This window comes from Chenopodium quinoa, unplaced genomic scaffold, assembly GCF_001683475.1.
Source record: "Chenopodium quinoa cultivar QQ74 unplaced genomic scaffold, ASM168347v1, whole genome shotgun sequence".
Taxonomy (NCBI): domain Eukaryota; kingdom Viridiplantae; phylum Streptophyta; class Magnoliopsida; order Caryophyllales; family Amaranthaceae; genus Chenopodium; species Chenopodium quinoa.
Genome location: NW_018745675.1, coordinates 3,837,275 through 3,858,173, shown reverse-complemented (window position 1 = coordinate 3,858,173; position 20,899 = coordinate 3,837,275). Strand labels below are relative to the sequence as shown.

Genomic DNA, 20,899 nt, shown 5'->3' with positions numbered 1-20,899 from the left:
TGCATTGTGGGCATATAGAACTGCATATAAAACTCCTTTAGGAATGTCTCCATTTAGACTTGTTTTTGGTAAAGCATGTCAATTACCTGTGCAAATTGAGCACAAGTCTTTTTGGTCAGTAAAGCAATGTAATTTAGACTATGACCTTGCTGGATATGAAAGGAAATTACTGTTGCTTCAACTAGAAGAATTAAGGTTAGAGGCATATGAAAATCCCAAAATCTATAAAGACAAAATTGTTGGGTTTCGTAGTATCCAACACTACACGGAATGAAACCCTCCGAAAATCCGCACACAAATTAAAGTAACGAAACATGCATATAAATTAACAATCACATAATTAATTAACAAAGAGAGATAGAAAGACGATCATACCCTTAATGCGTGCTTCGCTCCTTTTAGAGCTCGAACTCGAAAGTGTAAATCTCTGCAAATGCGCAAACCTCCAACAGCGCTCACCCTAAAGACCCGTCCTGAAAAGCCCCAACCCCGAAGTTTAGTCGGGGCTAGAGCAAAAGAACTTAGAGTATTAGAGCTAAAGTTTTCTCTTCTTGGAGATCCCTTAAAGTTCACAACTCAAGTGTCCCTTCCTAATGCCAAATGATTGGTATTTATAGGGAAGGGAGCCCTTGAATTCCAATCTCCCATAAATGTGGAAGAGTTGGTAAAATGCATTTTATTCAATTTAATTTAATTCAAAAATCAAATTAAAATGCAAATTAATCAACAAACAATAAGTATCAAGTGGAGAGCAAAAGGTTAGGTGAGGTTCACAAGGGGGGGACCACCCTCCCCTTGCTCCCCAAGCAATCCCACAGCCACACGCCCCACACGCATTATCCAGCTGACGTGGCCTGCCTTTAGCGCCAAGGTTGCATCGCTGGCGACCTGGCCCCTAGGCTGGGCCTGCTGGCTGGTTGCGTGTGTGTGCAGCCCAACAAGTGTGCCTCGCATGCATGCGGGCTACTGCTGGGCGTGCTGGCACTACTACCACAAGCTCTTTCAAGCTAGCTGATGTTATGCTGCTATCGCTAGCATTCGCTAGCTAGCTGTTGCTTCAATGCTTGTGCTAGGCGCACCCCACCACGCAATGCCCCCAACACACACACGCCTAGCGTGCTTGTGCTGCTGATACGATGCTCTTGCTAGGCGCAACCCAGCATGCTACTACCTTACGCGCAAGACTCAGCTAGCATGTGCTACTGGCCTTGCTTGCGATGGTGCAGGCTTGCTGTTGCCATGCCTAGCATGTGCAGCTGGCCCTTTGCAGGCCTTGCCTTGCACACATGGCTGGCTATGACTAGCCATCATAGCCCTCGATTAGCTAGGCCACTTCGAGGCTAGGATTTTCTCGTGCGATGACTTGTTGTTTGCTTGATTTCTCGTCTCGTCAATTCCTAAATTCGACTCAACTTAGGACGCTCGGTTTTCGACGCTTCAAGCTCGGAATCCAACTTCTATATTCGTATTACTCTAATGACTCATTTAATCCTTCGGATTAATTTGTCGTTTCATTTCGGTTACTCGATAAGGTGTGACCCGGAGGGTTTAGTCAAGATTAAGCTATAATATTAATTATGCGTTAATATGTTGGGTTTCGTAACGTCCAACGCTACGCGGAAGAGAAACCCGCCCAAGACCCGCCCAAATAATTAAAGCAATAAAGCATGCATAAAAATAATTAAACAATAATTAACAGAAGGAATAAAGAAGTAATACCCTTGAAGCGTGCTTCGCTCGTAAATCGAGCTCTTACTTCGAAGCTTAAAGCCTCACAAGCGTGACGGCCTCAAAAGGCTCGTACCCACAACCCGACCCAAACGATCTTCGTCTCGAGGGTTAGTCGAGACTTGACCAAATATAAAACTAGAGAATTACGAATTTAAAGGTTTTCTCAACAATAAGAGATGCCCTTTTGAGTTCTACTCAAGTTGATTTCCAAATTCCCAATCATGGGGTATTTATAGGGAAATGCAACTTCCACTCCCATTCATGATCAATGTGGGATAGTTTGCATTTCTAAATAATTTATTTAAATAAAAAATTAATTAAAAGATAATGCAATCAACAATCAACAAGTGGCACATGGAGAGGAGAGGTTAGGTTAGGACCATCACCAAAGGGGACCATTGCCTTGCTCCCCAAGGGATGGCTCCGAGCCTTGGTCCCCACTTCTCCAAACCGGCATCAAGGCATAAGCAAGCTGGCAGCCTGCCTTGGCTACCAAGGCTGCTAGTTGGCGCCTAGCACCAAGGCTAGGAAGCCTGCCTTGCTAGCCAGCCAGCCAGCGTAGCACAGCAAGCACGCACAGCCTAGCAAGCGCATGCGTGCTTCTAGCGAGCCATGCATGCTGCTGCTGCTAGGCGAGGCCTATTAAGCCGTGCTTGGTGCTCCCATGCGAAGGCATACGCACGCACACACACACACATACCAGCTAGCTTGCTAGCTAGTGCGTGGCGTGCTGCGATGGTGTTGTGCTAGCGATGCACGCACACACGCACAAGCATGGTGCTGCGATGGTGCTGTGCTAAGCGATGCACGCACACACGCACACCCATGGTGCTGCGATGGTGCTGTGCTAGCGATGCACGCACACACGCACACCCATGGTGTTGCGATGGTGCTGTGCTAGCTCAAGCTAGCCTAGCAACAACATGGCTAGGCCAATGTGATGCTACGACTTTGCTCGAACTTGTTCCTTGTTGATTTTGCGACGCTCGATCTCAACGCCCTAGGCTCGATATCCGACGTCTGTGTTCGTTATACTCTAGTGACTCATCAAATCCTCCGGATAAATTCGTCGATTCGGATCGGCAGTTCGTTTGGGTTCGACCCGAAGGGTTCAGTCAAGACAAGTGTGCATATAGTGTATGGCCCATATCCTATGTCACTTAATGTCTCTTCATGAACTATAAGGTAAGAATATTCGTCATCCTTATTACGTCCAGAAGTGTTTCTCGATCTTCGAGTTCGACTGTCAATAAGCAGATGCTTTCTAAAATCCATCTGAGCACGACCATGCATTTTCACTGTCTCTCTCTTTTAGCGGCCTTGTAAAAAACATAGACATATTCCCTATTGTTAGTAGGGGGACATTCGCAGTCTTGTACTGTAAGCCTTTCTTACTATGAGGACCTAATCTCCCGAGTGTTCCCATTATAGTCCCCAGTTACGGCAGACGTTAGAAAACATCAAAGAGACTAGTACTCAAACAAGAGAACTTCCCAATACTCATGGTCGAGGAAATAGGTTCCAATAGTTATAATGAGAAATGTACTTATGACTTTTTTAAATCTCTTAAAGTACTCTCATAGGTCAATCCGGTGCGGTTCCAAACTAGCACCTTTGCAAATGATTTATGACTACTGTGTCCTTACAACACAAGAAACGGTGATGTAGATCATACTACACACTAATCTCTGGTGGTCATTGATCGTCCATCAGTTAAATGACCTCGATTAGGGATAATTTTCGATTTATATATTCAATGTTCACTTAATAAGTATTTCTTTATCCAGGACATGGTCTTGATACCCTGTTTTGAATATTCTCAGAAATCGAATGGACTCATTATTTAATTCTAAACCACAATTAAATACCAATGGAGTGAATAGTAATTCATAAAAATTGATTACTCAAAAAATGAATGGTTTCTACATAGTGTTTTACATTAAGACGTCTAGTTTAATTAAAACATATGTATAGGGAATTCAAATCCAATCTCCAACGTGCTTGATTCTCATTGCCTCGACGTGTTTGTTGTGCTTCACTTGAGGTAGAGGTTTAGTCAAAGGATCGGCCACATTCTCATCCGTCCCGATCTTACAAATTCTGATTTCACCTTCGGATTTCCATTCCCTTGTCACAATAGAGATCTATTGGACCCTTGATGGAGGGTACAACACCAAGTTTACTAACGAACTTACGAATCCAAACTGCCTCCTTAGCGGCTTCCAAAGCTGCCAAGTATTCGGCTTCAGTTGTAGAATCTGCAGTAGTGCTTTGCTTGGCACTCTTCCAACTAAACACTTGAGGTCATCTCTGTCAGTCTGGAAGCTAGCGTTAGTGTAACCTTCAACAATCAAGTCTTCATGGCCACCATAGACAAGGAATTTATCCTTGTTATTTTTTAGGTACTTTAGGATATTCTTGGATGAGTCCAATGCGCCTCTCCTGGGTCTGATTGGTATCGGCTCGTAGCACTTAAGGCGTACGATACATCAGGCCTAGTACATATCATGGCATACATGATCGATCCGATTAGTAAAGCATATGAAATCTGATTCATTCTCTCCCGCTCAACAGGTGTCTGTGGACACTGTTTCTTGCTGAGAGTTACGCCATGGGACATGGGTAAGTGCCCTCTCTTGGCATTCTCCATGCTGAATCGGGCCAGTACTTTATCAATGTAAGTGCTCTGGCTCAATCCAATCATCCTCTTATATTTATCCCTATAGATCTTGATGCCCAATATGTATTGTGCCTCTCCTAAGTCCTACATTGAAAAAACACTTTCCCAGCCAGCTCTTTACGGACTCTAATAATTTTGTGTTGTTTCCAATGAGCAATATGTCATCGACATATAGGACTAGGAATGCGATGTCACTCCCACTGACCTTCTTGTAAACACAAGACTCATCCATATTCTTGATAAAACCAAACTTGCTGATGGCTTCATTAAATCGCAGATTCCAATCAAATCGCAGATTCTAACTTCTGTTTGCCTGCTTCAGTCCATAAATGGACTTCTTAAGCTTGCATACTTTTCCAGCATCGCATGGATCAACAAAACCTTCCGGTTGTGTCATATACACAGTTTTTTCCAAAATCCCATTAAGGAAGGCGGTTTTGACGTCTATTTGCCATATTTTGTAATCGTAATATGCAGCAATTGCTAGGATGATCCGGACGGACTTAAGCATTGCGACTGGGGAAAAGGTTTCATTATAATCAATCCCATGGATTTTCCTGTAACCTTTTGCCACCTGTCTAACTTTGTATATTGATAAATTTCCATATTTGTCTATTTTCAATTTGAAAATCCATTAGCAACCGATGGGTGTGTAACCTTCGGGCAAATTTACCAAGTCCTAGACTTGATTTTCAGACATGGAGTCCATCTCAGATTTCATGGTCTCTTTCCATTTAGCAGAGTTGGGGCTCGTCATAGCTTGTTTGTATGTCGCTAGCTCATCTCCATCCATGACTAGGATGTCCTAATCTTTGGTTAAGACAATATCAAGGTATCTGTCTGGTTGAGATCTTGGCCGTTGCAACCTACGAAGGGTAATAGGTTGAGCATTTACATTGTCTGTTTGATTCTGACCAATCTTATCAACTGCTTCTAAAGCATTTTGATTGTCAGTTTTATAAGGTTGACACTGTTGCTCGTCCTCTCGAACTTCGTTGAGTTCGATTTTCCTCCCACTTGTCATTTTGGAAAGGTGTTCCTTCTCCAAAAAGACACCATCACGAGCAATAAACACTTTGTTCTCGGATTTATTGTAGAAGTAATACCCTTTGGTTTCTTTTGGGTAGCCCACAAAGAAACACTTGTCTGATTTCGGGTGAAGCTTGTCCGAAATTAATCGCTTGACATATGCTTCGCAACCCCAAATCTTAAGAAAAGACAACATTAGAGGTTTCTTATTCCATAATTCATGTGTAGTCTTTTTGTAGCTTTTGATGGAGCACGGTTTAGTGTTAGTGCCGCAGTTAGTAGCGCATGTCCCCAAAAAGAGATAGGAAGTTCACTAAGACCCATCATTGATCGAACCATGTCTAAAAAGGTTCGATTTCTCCTTTCGGATACTCCGTTCCCTTGAGGAGTTTCAGGAGGTGTCAGCTCAAAGAATACTATTTTCTTTCAAGTGATCGTCGAATTCCTGGCTCAAATATTCGCCACCTCGATCCGATCGAAGTGCTTTAATCTTCTTGCCAAGTTGATTTTCAACTTCACTCTGAAATTCTTTGAATTTCTCAAAGGATTCAGATTTATTCGACATAAGGTAGACATAACCATATCTACTATAGTCGATGGTGAAGGTGATGAAATTTTGATTTGTCTTACTAAAGTGAGTCATATTTGATATCTAATACCTATGATTTGCTTAATGCACAAGTGTTTAAGGAAGATACCTGAGGTAGTCGGAACATTCCTCTCCTCCTCATCCTTGCGAAAGATCTTGCATTCTCGTTTGTAGTGGCCTTCCCCACCACAATAGAAGCAACGAATCTTTGCCTTTTTCTTGAACTCCCTCCTTCTTAGTCTGAGGGGCCTTTCGGTTGATCCATAGGAAGTAGCTCGGTTAAGAACACTACTAGAAATAGGCCGATTTCCGACGGACTGTTTCCGACGGACACATATTTCCGTCGAAAAAATCAGAAATTCCGAAGGATTTTTATTCCGTCGGAAATTTTCGAAAATTTTTAACAATCTGCGGAAATCCGTCGGAAATTTCCGACGGAATTAAAATCCGTCGGAATTTCTTATTTTTTCTACGGAATATTCCATTGGAATTAATTATTGATCCCCTTAGAGAAGAAGCTTGGAATGGGAGTATCAAGAGTGTACTCCAAGGAACAATTCCGAAGAGTTTTCCAGAGTTTCTCCTCCCACTCCTTGAATTTGACCAAGTTGAGGCTAAAAGCCAACTTGTCGGGGAGTTCCGGGCACCTAGAATTGTTGTTTGAGTTACTTGCAGACATGGTTCTACAATTGAAAGAATTTGAAATGAAAAACCATTCATAAACCAATAAGTCTGAAATTTAAAAGCATTCATGCAAATTTTCAATCTTATTGAGCATTTTTCCACGCATTAATAATTTGTCCCTTTTGGCGAGAATAAAATGATTCAAAGATCCCAAAAATCAAAAAGTGATTAAGCATGATTTGGCTTGTCTGAAATTTAAAAGCATTCATGCAAATTTTCAATCTTAATCTTGGTTTGATAAAACGTCGCATCTAATGCATCCTTGACGTCTTATCTCTTTTTCCACGACATCAAAGGACTCTTTACTGATATCGTCGAGCTTAACCAAGAATAACTCGTATACCTAGTATACCTTACATTCTTAGGGAGGTAGTGATGCCTCGCTTTGGCGTAGCCCATCACATACGGGCATTAGTTCGGTAAGTGTTGTTCTTAAAATGGCATATTTTAGCTCTGTGTGGGGGTTTTTTATGTGTCCTATGGGAGAGTTACAATTTCCTAGTATGCTCCTTCCTTTTCCTGTACCTGCACAAGTAACGGAAAACTCTGGCTGGGGCTGGGGTGTTCCGCCTCCGAAGATTAAGTTTGTATCTTTCTTAATGAGGAGATAAGACAATAAATGCTTCTCGATTTGAGAGCGTTTGCAAGGGGATTTGTGTTTGGTTGGTGGTTGGGAAAATGATTCGATCCCCATAAATGAGGTCTGCCCTTACTATTTATAGTAGGGAAGAGCTGTACCTTAATTAGGGTACAATGACACGTGTCGCAAAGGGATTGGGCCTTTGCTGACCATTACGAACTTGACACGTGGCAAGCCATTATAGGGCCACGTGTCTTAGGGGTATTTTTACCCTAAACATCTGCCCCTCACAGGTGTGACGTGGCATGTCCACGTGTCACCTGTGACAAGTGTCAGATGCATGGGAGGAGACGGTTCGTCTTCTTCCCTCCTTTTTTCAAATTTTAAGTTTTTAGGGCAGAAGGCATCGTTTCGCCTTCTGCTCTTTCTCTATAAATGAGAGACACTCTCTCTCTCTTCTCCACACTTTGCATATTTTTAAAAAAATTTCTTGAGTGCTCTGATACTGGCTGCTAATTTCCTTCTAGTTTTCTTGCATCCGGCCTTGTGAGATCAAGTACATACGGCTACCGGTTGGGTAATTTCTCTGCAATTTTTCTAAGGTGCCAGATCTTTTTCTTCATTCTCTTTTACTTCTTTCTTTTTGAGGATTTGTTGAATGTTTTCCCCATCCAGGTGGTAAGCCACCTGGGAGGTCTAGACCCATTTCCAAGTTTAGACTACCTTTTTTCTTTTTTCTTTCAAATAACAAGGCTTTTAAAGCATCCCCATCCGGTATTACACTGCCTGGGTATTTGTTTTGTTAAGTGATGATTTCAAAAACCCCAACCGGTTTTAAAGCCGGTTGGGTCATCATCCTTGTCTTTTCATGACCTTTTCAAATTTTAAGGTGCATTCAATGCACCCCCGTCCGGTGACTCACCGTCTGGGTATTGTTTGAACGACTCACCGTCTGGGTATTGTTTGAACAGGCCTTTTTGAAACAGGTCTTACTATACCCTCATCCGGTATTTTACCGTTTGGGGTATGGTTGACTTTAAATGTTGTTTGCAGCTCCTACATCCGGTATTTTTACCAAATAGGGTACCTCTGCCCCAACTTCTTTGATACCGTCTGGGGTATCATGGAGTGAGCCTTACATTTCTTTTTACTATTTTAACCAATGCTTATTTTCCCCACCCCCATCCGGTTTTATACCGTTTGGGGATACTTCTAACCTAGCTCACTGAATATCGTTTGGGGTATTATTTAGTGAACTTTACAAGTTATCTTGCTAAGTTTACAAAAATGAAAGTCATAACCCCCCATCCGATCTTATACCGTCTGGGGTACTTCTGACCTAGCTCACTGAATACCGTCTGGGGTATCATAGAGAGCTTTACAATAATCTAGCTAGCCTTTACAAAAATGCAAGTAATAACCCCCATCTGGTCTTATACCGTCTGGGGTAATTCTGACCTAGCTCGCTGAATACCGTATGGGGTATCATAGAGACTTTTACAATAATCTAGCTAGCCTTTACAAAAATGCAAGTCATAACCCCCATCCGGTCTTATACCGTCTGGGGTACTTCTGACCTAGCTCGCTGAATACCGTGTGGGGTATCATAGAGAGCTTTACAATAATCTAGCTAGATCTAAACAATCACAGGCGGTAAATGCCGTCTGTGGTCTCTTTGACTGAGCTTATGAATAACCGGCTAACTTGTGCTTGTGTCTTTTCAGCTTAAAACACATTCGTGGAGTTCTCCGCCTGAGGTGACTTCAAGCCCATTTCCACATACCAAGCTTCAAATTCTAAGGTACCGTCTGTATCCTTAGTAATTCTTTTCCCTTTATTTTTCGGCTGTGCATATAGAGTTAGGACATGGACTCCACCAATATAAACACGGCACAGCCTACGACAGTGGTCAGCCGGTCACCAGGGACGGCTGAGTCTAGGACTGGGACTGCCATCTGGGGGTGCTTGGGACAACCTTCTCCTACTTCGAATCCGACCGTTTCTATTCATGTGCAGAACAGAATGGCTCGGATTAGATGGACGGCAGTAGATCCGGACTACAAGTCTGATGACACAGCCGTAGATCCGGCTGACCATTTAGATGATGATCAGATGGAGGGACCGTTTGAGAGGGTTCTAAATGAAAATACTCCGCAGGACTCCCCGAGTGAACCTAGCACACCGGGTGATAGCATATTAGGTAGCTCTGGTTCTAATGCCGAGAATCCGGTGAAGGATCAGATGACGAGGGGTTCGACTCAGATGAGGAGTCTCCTGGAACGGCTGCCCCTATTGATGAGGACGCCTATAAGTGGCCGGCTACAGGCGACCCTATTGACATGACCATATCCGCCAGGGATGTGGTTACTCTAAATGCAACACTACCTACTTTCTTGGAGAAGAAGCCTGTAGGGGAGGACTGGGAAGTGGTTGTCCCGTCTGTAGAGGTAAGCGTCGTTTGGACCGACGACGTAGACAATGCCGACAACTACTTCGGCTGCTATGAGGCGGCGTTCACAGCCGGCCTCCGTTTCCCCCTTTACCACTGCATTAAAGCCATACTAAGGGGGTATGACTTGGGTGTATGGCAGTTGACTCCTAACTTATGGGTCAACATTCTTGGATACATTGCCGCCTGCGAGATGCAAGAGGTCAAACCAAGCTGGGAATCCTTTGCACACATGCATTATCTCAGCAGGGCGCCGGGTGGGTGGAATGCATGGTATACTCTAACCACGCACCCGGAATATATGATGATGTTGGACAAACCGTCCAAATGGAGTAGCTGGAAGAGCAAATTTTATGTCGTTTCTTCACCATCTCCTCAACTTAATCGCCAGCTGCGTAGATACAATAAATACCCACCTTAGCACCATGCTTCCTAAGAGTAGGTTTTTATTATTCACCGGCCTTTGCCGCCTGATATTGGTACTTTATATTGCATATTAACCATTCTTCTTTTGTTTTTGCAGAAGTTGCGATGGAGAAGATACCAAAAGAAAAAACACCGGTTAACTCAGCCGCTCTGCTTCGGAAGGAGCAAATTGAGAAGAAAAAGTTGCAGCTGGCGGCTAAAGACGGCGGGGTAACATTTATTTCATCTACTTCACCGGTTGTAGCATATGTATGCCGTTGTTGACATTAACCGGTTGGTCTTGTATATTTGCAGGCCGGGAACAAAGTTGTTCCTCGCTCGTTATCTAAGATGGTCAAAAGACCGGCGGGGGACATTCCTTTGCCTGCTGCTAAGGCACTGAAGATGCGGGTTCCCCCGCCAGCTAAGTCTATTCCTAAACCGCCTGCAGGAGGTAGGCCCACCACTGCAGGCAAGAGCCTTAGTGGAATTGTTCCCACAATTGAAGTGGTGGATGAGGGTATAAAGGAGCCGGTGACTCCGGCTGGCCAGACTCAAACGGGTACTGGCTCAAACGCGGCTGGGGGTGATACTACCCCACAGTTCGATAAAGGTATGACTTTTTCCTTTGATCCCCCCTAGCCGCTTGGGCCTATGCGAGTAAAGACCCAAGCTTGCCAATCCGGGGATTCTTCTGGCAGCCGTCAGAATATTGGCGCGGCGTATGCCCAACACCTGACAGATAAATCTCTAATTCAGATGCTACCTCCAGTCGGCCCAACTATCAACAGTATGCCAAGAGGATGATCTGGACCCTAACCCGGACCGAGAAAGAGGTTGTGTCGGCTGTGCATACAGTCAACATTGACCGGATCACTTCTCTCCTGGCTGAAGTAATTTTACCGGATGCATCACCTTCTTGTAATTTCTTTGTTTGCCGCTTTAGTTGTTTGAAAATAATTCTAACATTCCTCTACCGGCTGATATCACAGGTGATGCTGAGAGTTGACGGGCTTCAGGTCCCCTTGCGCAAGAAGCAAGAGGAGGTAAGGGATGCCCAGAGACGGGCATTTGAGCTCATTGATGTTTCCCAATACAATGCCATTAAATATGACATGGAAAATAAACGGCGAGAGTTGGAATAGGAGGAATTGCTGAAGCAAACTATTGAGGCTGCTGAGGCGGAAAAGGCGAGGGCGGATGAGCTAGATCTGAAGGTCAAAAATCTCCAAGCCGATCTCAAGGCTTTGGAAGGAGATGACAAGGAAAACGTCGACCTTCGCGCTGACATCAATCGGCTCAAAAATGAACTTGCTTCTAGTCAGGCGGCTCATAAAGAAGAGCTTCAAAAAGAACAACGCCGCCTAATTGCTGAGGACGAGACCGACATTGAGGAGCGCATGAAGCTTGCCTGGGGGCTCATACACCCGAACTATGACTACGAGTTATTCGACCTTAGGTATAAGTATGCCTCAGAGGTATATGATGCCAAGGTCCTTGGACTGGACCCGCCTGCTTCCTTCAAGGAGTAGGCCGGTTTGGTCGAAGAAGAGCAACAAAAGGGTGAGCAGCAGGCGCAGACTCAAGAGCCGGCTCAGGAGCAGGTGCAGGAGCAGCAGTAGCCGGAGCAACAACAGCAACAGGAGCAGCAATGAATCTCTCTTTTTTTTTATATATAACTTCTTTTACCGGCCTGCGTGCCGTGGTCATCAATGTACTTTGCTCAGACAAGGGTCCGGTTAACATTTGAAAATTTTTGTAATTTACTGGCCGACGTAGTCGGTTTTGCTATTTTATATTCTCTCTATTGCATTTAATTTTTATTTATACAATTTCTACAAGTATTACAAAGCTTTAACTACTCGTCTGGTTAATATTCTTTCAAAGTAGAATGGTTGTTTATTTATTCCAACGGTAAATGAGCAGTCGTTCTATTTTTCGCCGGATGAAGCGATGGTACCATGATATGCCCCTAAAATGGCTAACTGTGTACTCCAACGGTAAACAGGCAGTCGTTTCATTGGCAGCCGGATGGGTGATCAATGGTTGATCTACTTCTATTCCGGCTGGTACAATAAAATGCGCCTGAAATGGCCGACTGTTTACTCCAACGGTAAACAAGCAACCGTTTCATTGGCAGCCGGATGGGTGATCAATGGTTGATCTACTCCTATTCCGGCTGGTACAATAAAATGCCCCTGAAATGGCCAACTGTTTAATCCAACGGTAAACAGGCAGCCGAATGGGTTGCAAAAACCGTTTGGTTGGCTTTTAGATAAAACCCGATTGCATTAACCCACTAGGATTTTTACTTTGCCGGATGGACCACTTTTGGGTCCTTGCTGATGAATCCTAGATGCGAAGGATCATTTCTAACGGCTGCGAGTTTCTTTTAAGTAAATGCCGTTTAAGTCATTTGATCGCTAGAACAATGTACCACCCGGAAGGGAGCTGTTCTCTTCAACGATTTCACCCGGATGGGTGTCGCCGGATGACTGCTCTTTTTGGAGCAGTGGTTTTTAATAAGTGTTCTTCTGTCTGTGTTTTTGCACTAGACAGGTGCTAATACAATTGTATGAATGGAAACTATATGCTTTCACATTTCAATACTATTTACAAAAAATTACAAATTCCTTAGAAGTAGTACTTTTTCAAGTTATCTACATTCTAGGTCCGAGGCAGCCGCATGCTGTCTGGGGTTTCCAGGCGGTATGTGTCGTTTTTAACTTCTTCAAAAATCCGGTAGGGTCCTTCCCTGTTTGGGGTTAGTTTCCCTTGTTCGTTCGCCCTATCGGTTGCCTCAAGCTTTCGTAAAACAAAATCTCCAACTTTGAGGGGGCGTTTGCGCACCCTTTTGTTGTAGTCCCTCATCATTCGCAGGCGGTAGATTTCATGACGCAAGGTGGCATTGCCCCTTCTTTCAGGAAGCGTATCCAAAGACAGGCGCATGGCTTCCCAATTTGCCTCTTCATCATGTAACATGATTCGAAGTGTTGGCTCATATAATTCAATGGGAAGCACCGCCTCTATGCCATATGCCATAAGAAATGGAGTTTCACTGGTTGACCCCTTCTCAGTGGTTCTGATAGACCAAAGAACATGAGTCAATTCCTCTGCCCAAAGACTGCCTGCTTTTTCAATCTTCTTCTTTATACCGCCTGAGATGAGCTTGTTAAAAGCTTCAACCTGACCGTTTGCTTGAGGACGGCCAACGGATGCAAAGTAATGGGAAATCCCTTGATCTTGCAACCAAGTCTTTAGGACAGGTGTTTCGAACTGGGGGCCATTGTCAAAGACCATTGACATAGGTACTCCGAACCGGGTGATGACATTTCTCCAGATGAAGGAGATGACATCCTTAGTTTTGATGCCCTTTACCGCCTCGGCCTCAACCCACTTTGTGAAGTAATCAACAGCCACTAAAATGTATCTTTTGTCGCCTGGGGCTGGAGTGTATGGCCCCAAAATGTCCATGCCCCATTTGGCAAAGGGAATAGGGCTGTGAATAGCCGTTAAATCAGTGGCCGGCTGTCGGATCAGCAGGCCAAACTTCTGGCACTTGTCACATCTTTTTACCAGATCTTATGCATCTGTCTCGAGAGTGGGCCAAAAGTATCCCTGCCGCCTGGCTCTTTTGGCAAGAGTCTTCCCGCCAATGTGTGATCCACAGAAGTCGGCATGCAGATGTTCTAGTATTTCCTTTCCCCTTGTCGGGGTAACACATTTGAATAGTGGCTGCAGGTAACCCTTCCAAAAGAGTTCACCTTTGTGCATTACGAAGCTTAATGCTCGTCTTTTAAGAGCAGCCGCTTCTGATGAGACACCCGGTAGAGTTTCGTCTACCAAGTAATCCTGGATGGGGTCCATCCAAGTGTAGCTTCGATGTAGAACTCCAATGGGATCATGTTCATTGCTTTTCTTTTCCATGACTTCCCAAAAGACTCACCTAGGCGTATCACATGTGGCGAATGATGCCAATTTTGATAGCGCATCCGCCTGATTATTCTCGGACCTGGGTACTTGACTTAGATTGAATTCATCAAATGCCCCAGCCTCCTCCTTGACCGCCTGAAGATACTTAATCGTCACCGGATGGGTGGCCTCATAATCACCGTTGTACTGGCTAACGATGAGTTGAGAATCAGAACAGGCTTCAACTTTTCTTGCCCCGGCTGCCTTACACATGCGGATACCGGCTAGCAGGGCCTCGTATTCAGCTTCATTATTTAAAGCGTGAAATTTGAATCGTAGAGCATATTCGTAATTGTCCCCCTCTAGAGAATGACAAATTACGCCTGCCCCACAACCATTCACAGTAGAGCTCCCGTCTACATAAACTTTCCAAACTTGATCAGTATTATCTGGCTGTATCGGCATTGTCATTTCAATAATGAAGTCGACAAACACCTAACCCTTCACTGTCGACCTAGGTTCGAAAGTGATTTCTAGAATTTTAATTTCCACAGCCCATTTAATCATTCTTCTGGATGACTCTAAAGTGGTCATAGGCCTTTTGAGCGGTTGGTCAGTATAGACGGTAACCAGATGAGCCAGGAAATAAGGTTTCAACCGCTTGACTACTTTGAACAAAGCCAGACCGAATTTTTCGATCATAGGATAGCGAAGTTCAGCATTTGGGAGGACATGGCTTATAAAGTAGACCGGGAGCTGGTTGCCATCTCTCTCAGCAAGGAGAACGACACTTAAGGAATGATCTGAGACGGCTAAGTACATGTAGAGAGCCTCTTGGGGTAGGGGACTCACTAATCTTGGTAAAGAATGCAAGTGTTGTTTCAGCCTTTGAAATGTCGCCTCAGCCTCTTCACCCTATTTAAACCTTGACCTCTTTTTTATTGCTTGAAAGAAATACAGGCCATTGTCACCTGACCGGATAAGGAATCTCCCCAATGCCGCAAGGCAACTGGTAAGCTTTTGAGCCTCCTTGGCGGTACGAGGCGACTACATGTCAATCACCGCCTTTACTTTGTCCGGATTGGCCTCTATGCCTCTCTGATCAATAAAAAATCCGAGAAACTTCCCAGACTCAACTCCAAAGACGCATATTTTCGGGTTTAACATGACTTTATGCCGCCTGAGGGTGGTGATGGTTTCTCAGAGGTCAGCTAGATGATCCGCCTGTAGTTTTGACTTGACTATCATGTCATCGATGTACGCCTCCACATTCCTTCCAATCTGATCATAAAAGACCGAGTTCATCATTCGTTGGAAAGTGGCAGGCGCATTCTACAACCCAAACGACATCACCGTGTAGCAGTATAGCCCTTGATCTGTGATGAAAGTCGTCTTTTCTTGGTCTTTCTTTCACAAGGGTATCTGATGGAAGCCGGAGTAGGCATCCATAAAACTCATCAGGGCATGGCCGGCTGTAGAGTCTACGAAATGATCTATCTTTGGAAGCGGGTAGCTATCTTTTGGACAAGCCCTGTTTAAGTTTGTGTAATCTACGCACATCCGCCAGGTTCCATTCGGCTTTTTCACAAGGACAACATTGGCTACCCAATCCGGGTAGTAGCATTGCTTGATGAACCCAGTATCTAAGAGTTTCTTAACCTCAGTTGCTGCCGCCTTGGACCTTTCCTCGCCATGGTTCCTTTTCTTTTGCCTAACCGGCTTCTTCTTAAGATCCACATCAAGTTTATGAACAGCAAGATCCGGACTTACACCCGGCATCTTTTCTACTTCAAAGGCAAACACATCTTTGAATTCCTGCAGCAAAAGGAGCAAGTCAGGTCCCAAGTTTTCAAAAGCAACCGTCCCAATCTTAACGGTTCTGTCTGGCCGGCTGTCTTCGAGGACTATGTCAATTATTTCTCTAGCCGGTTGTGGGCGAAGGCCGTCTGGCCTCTCCCCTAACAGTGATTGCAATTGTTTCTCCTTGATAGGTGCCATTTGGTCCGCCTTTCTCTTTTTACCGGCTCTCTTAATAGCTGGTGAGCTTTGATCACAGTCGTCAAGTTCAATTATTTCTTTCTCTTGACCGCCTGTGTCAAGCGTTGGTTTGATGTCCGAGAGGTAATACTCTCTCGCCATCTTTTGGTCCCCACTCAAGAAACCGATTGTGCCATCATCCCTTTCAAACTTCATCAACATTAGAGATTGGATGATGACTTCTTTTGAGAAGTTAAGGGTTAGGCGGCCAATAATCAAGTTGTAGGTAGTCAGTTCTCCTATAACAAGAAACTTGACAACCATGTGCCGACCCTTTCCCTTTTCTCCGAACCGGATGGGTAGATCAATCATGCCCACCGGATGTACTACTCCTCCCCCAAAACCAACAAGAGGGTATGAGGCCAGATGCATGCTACTGGGCTTGTACTTGAGTTTTTCCAAGCACCGGTAGCTTATGAGGTTAGATGAGCTCCTAGTATCAATTAAGATTCGGCCAACTCGTTGATTGGCGATTTTGCACTCGATGACTATGGGGTCATCATGAGGCCGCTTGACATGTCCTCTATCTTTCTCGGAGATGTTAACTTCTGGAAATGAATACTTAGACGACTGGCCCTCATCCACTGAGTTAACCAGTTTCCTAATATTATCCTTCGTCCCCCGGATGATAGGCCCACCTCCCGCAAATCCACCAGCTATATATGGTTAGGATGGTATCCTCATCCGTATCCGATTTATTTGCCAGTGTCTTTGGGGGTGGTCCTTTTACTTTTTTGGGACCACCCTTTGACTTGGATAAATAGGACTTGAGAGCCCCTTCATCAGCGAGCCGGTCAAAGAGCCGCCTGAGACTAAAACAACCCTCAGTATCATGGCCAATTTCTTCATGAAAGAGGCAATATTTGCTCTTATCTCGGGCGCTCACGGGACTCTTCATGGGAGCCGGTGTTTCAAGATTCAACCGGTTCCTTACTTCTTTGAGAATGGAGGCACAATCCTTGTTGAATTCATATTTTGGCACATATGGATCCGACCTCTTTCTTTTCTGGAAAGGTTGTCTGGATGAGTCTGCTGCCCATACCCCCTTTCTCTTATTTTCTTCCTTTTTGACCGGATGGGTAGGCCGATTCTCTTTTTTCTCGGGTCTTTTATAATCCGTTGGAAGTTTCACAGCACAGAGTTCCATTGCTTGAATGTAAGCCTCCGCCTTCATAAGCGCCTCGTGAAGAGTAGAGACCCTCTTCCTAACCAAGTCAAACTTAAAAGTTGACCCGTCTTTTAGGCCTTTAAAGAAATCAGTGTAGGCAACGTCATTAGACAATCCATGGATTTGGATCCTCATCAGGTTAAACCGCCTGACATATGACCAGAGCCCTTCCTTATCTCCCTACTAAATTGCCCCTAGATCAAGGCTTGTTTTCTTGGCAGGAATATTCATAGAAAAGTTGGACGTAAACCAGTAGGCCAACGTCCTAAAATTATTGATGCATCCAGCTGGGAGGTTGCCAAACCAACGTTGAGCAATCCCTTTCAATGTTACCGGGAAGCACCTACACCATGAGGCATCATCCAAACCCTGCAAATACATCAGGTTGGTGTGCCATGAGGTGATCTTCCAGGTTGGTGGTACCGTCATAGGCACCCACCAACACGTTTTTAATTTTTGACGGCTGGGCCATCTCGGTGATTTCCCTGGAACACGCCGTTGGCTGTTCCCCAAGGTTGAGCAGCCGGAGCTGCCAGTCCATAGGCTGGACAGGCGGCTGTTGCTGCCCCCCGAAAAGACCCGGCTGTGAATATGGAGATCCAAAAGGCGTGTATGGTGTCCCATGCAATGCTGGTTGGATGATATGAGGGCTGGATCGAGCGGAAACCTCGGTCGTACGGCTGTCATTGTTTGTTCTCGAGTGCCTCCCTAATGTGACATTGAAGATGTCTCGAAAGGTTGAGGTTGATGCCGACTCAGAGCGCTGATGAGTCCTTTTATCCTGAATGAGCGTCCGAGCATCAGAATATACTTTCTTTGTTCCATCCGGCTGTATGTGCCGGATGGGTTTTCTGGCTCCATCCATGGGAGTGTGAATCTTTGAGAAATCAATGGGCCTAGCCGGCACCTTTGACTTCGGGTGTGGGGCAGACGCTCTACCTTTCACTGTCTGGGCCATCTTTTTTCCAGGACGCCTATCTTCCGCCTGACCCTTACGGGGGCCGGCTATGTTATCCAGAAGGCCTTTAATTTCCCCTTTGAAACTCATCATCATGCTTATGAGTTCGTCCCTGGAGACTGGGGTGGCTCCTTCTGAAGCAGGAGTTAACCCAAGCGGTCCCCTGACGGGATGGTTTGGGAGTGCCTGCTACTCTGCTCGTTCCCTTTTGTCTTTGGAACAAGTATGCTTGGTTCTTAAAGAACCATCGGCAGCTGTCTAAGTTTCAACTCATAGTTGTTGACTGTATCTTGGTCCGAGTGGACCTCAGCCTCACCAGCAGGTTGACTACCTTTACCCGGCAGTACGGGTTCTAAAGTCATCTAGAAAGTACTCTCCCCACAGACGGCGCCAGATTTTTGGGGGTTTTTTATGTGTCCTACGGGAGAGTTACAATTTCCTAGTATGCTCTTTCCTTTGTCTGTACCTGCACAAGTAACGGAAAACTCCGGCTGGGGCTGGGGTGTTCCGCCTCCGAAGATTAAGTTAGTATCTTTCTTAATGAGGAGATAAGACAATAAATGCTTCTCGATTTGAGAGCGTTTGCAAGGGGATTTGTGTTTGGTTGGTGGTTGGGAAAATGATTCGATCCCCATAAATGAGGTATGCCCTTACTATTTATAGTAGGGAAGAGCTGTACCTCAATTAGGGTACAATGACACTGTCGCAAAGGGATTGGGCCTTTGTTGACCGTTGCGAACTTGACACCTAGAAAGCCATTATAGGGCCACGTGTCTTAGGGGTATTTTTACCCTAAACAAGCTCAATATTTTAGGGACCTAGGGTTTCTATGTTGGTTGATTTAAGTGAACTCAATTAATCATCGCAACATTTGAAATCCTAAACATGCACCTAACATATCATTCAAATATATAAGAACAATTATATATAAAAAACATGAAATAAGATGCATTTGGCAACTAGCATGACCCCTTGAAATCTTCAAATCTTCAAGGGTCTTCATCTTGGCTCGTTTTCTTAGAAACGCCATCTTGAGACATTTTCGCCAAAATAAAATTACTAGCTACTACAACTAGTATTAATCTAAATATTAAGGTACAAAAATACTCAACGGCACGCAGACCTTAATTAGATTTACAAAAATACATAACGGATCGCAGTCCGTATTTACTATCCTAATTGGGCTCCACTAGTTGCCATTTTCATGAAACTTGTGAAACAATATATTTTCCATTCATCCATTCACTATATGTGAATGGGCCATGCATTTTAAAAAGAAAAACAAATAACAATGCATAACGCGCGCGAACTAGTAACTAACTTAGGTGGTTAATCCAATTAACATGCCTAATTAAAACTAGTTAAAGCTCTTTAACATTTTGTGTGATTGAGACGCAATTATATCATGCAATTAACGAAGCTCCCATTGAATTCCGCATCCAACTTAATTAAGCCGGTTAACCCAAATTTTGCAAGAGCCGGAAAAATCGAGGTTTAACCTCGTTAAAATAAATAAATTAATTAAAAACGGAAAAATTTTGCAAAAACGATAGCCCAAAATTTAAGCAAAATAGCCCACCCTCAAAACACGAGGGTTGCGCACCATGGCCGTTAGGCAGCCCATGTGTTGCGTCTGGTGCTGGGTGCTAGCATGCTCGCCTAGCGCGGCACGCCATGCTAGCTGCTCGCTGGCGCTGGCAGCAATTAGCTGGCTGGCTAGGGCTTGCTGCCTCGCTGCCCAGCAGCACGCACAAGCACTCCAGCAGCCTAAGGCCACGCATCCAGCCATCAGCCTGCAACAGCAGCCCCTCGCCACACAGCAGCAGCACCCCAAGGCATACCCCTTTGTGCGCACCATAGGCAACCACGGAAATCATGTATATCTAATGTGTGCCAAATATTTCACCATGTTAATTATTCAAAAACAGAGAGTATTTAGTTTGATTACAAAAATAAATTAATCTATTATATAATTGTAGGGGTGTTCAAAAAACAGGCCGGACAGAAAAAATGGATCTGACTGGACCGAATTAATCGATTCAGTCCCCAGGTTGAGTAATTTAATTTTTCGGTCTTTGGTCAGGTCCAGTCCAAAACCCTATAAAAACCGATCTTGGACTGGACCGATTTTGTAATACCCCGTATTTTTATACGTATTTTAATTTAAATTATTATTTTATGAAGCATTTAAATAATTTGAAATGAATTATTTGTGTTATTTTATTAATTTAAAAAGGTTTATTTTTAATTTAAGGTCTATTTTTATTCATTTAGTTATTTTGGAAATATTTTATTTTATTATTTAGAAACTTTGAGGTATATTATTTTATAAAAAGAAATTTTAAGTCAATGGTATTTAAAGAAATTCAAATGACTAGTTTGAATAGGAACATGGATCATTAAGGGTAGAAAGGGAAATTAAGATTATGAGGGTTTTGAGAGGGGGTATTGTAGACACCTAAAAATGTATCCCCAAAACCAAACCCGATGATGAACAACCTTTCATCGCCATTATTGGTCGGGTCAAGTATTTAATCTTGGGAGTTTTTAAAACCCACATTTAGTCAAACATAGCCTGCAAATCAGTCAAAAGATGAATCCAAATGTTTATTTAAACTCGGTCCAATCCACATTTTAGTCCAAACCCTTCTTAATTCATTTCGTGTTATTTATTAAT

At 44.0% G+C, this 20,899-nt stretch overlaps 1 protein-coding gene across 3 annotated transcripts; it reads left to right on the top strand.

Moving 5' to 3' along the window:
* The first annotated feature begins 7,628 nt into the window (after positions 1 to 7,628).
* On the top strand, positions 7,629 to 13,032 carry LOC110717261. 3 transcript variants are annotated; one of them, XM_021895921.1, is made up of 4 exons: positions 7,629 to 9,094; positions 10,266 to 10,378; positions 10,463 to 10,760; positions 10,907 to 13,032. In XM_021895921.1, exons 2-4 carry the CDS (start codon positions 10,274 to 10,276, stop codon positions 11,290 to 11,292), a joined length of 789 nt encoding a protein of 262 aa, XP_021751613.1. In that variant the 5' UTR covers positions 7,629 to 9,094; positions 10,266 to 10,273; the 3' UTR covers positions 11,293 to 13,032. The 3 variants fall into 3 exon arrangements, with proteins under 3 accessions (XP_021751613.1, XP_021751614.1, XP_021751612.1); XM_021895922.1 differs by having other exon boundaries at positions 7,629 to 10,378; positions 10,907 to 11,040; positions 11,140 to 13,032; XM_021895920.1 differs by having other exon boundaries at positions 7,629 to 10,378.
* The last annotated feature ends 7,867 nt before the right edge of the window (positions 13,033 to 20,899 follow it).

Coding starts and splice junctions, on each gene's coding strand:
- LOC110717261 (XM_021895921.1), top strand. CDS start 10,274: ATGGAGAAGATACCAAAAGAAAAAACACCGGTTAACTCAGCCGCTCTG. Junction 10,379..10,462: donor TGGCGGCTAAAGACGGCGGG/GTAACATTTATT, acceptor GTATATTTGCAG/GCCGGGAACAAAGTTGTTCC. Junction 10,761..10,906: donor TACCCCACAGTTCGATAAAG/GTATGACTTTTT, acceptor TCTCTAATTCAG/ATGCTACCTCCAGTCGGCCC.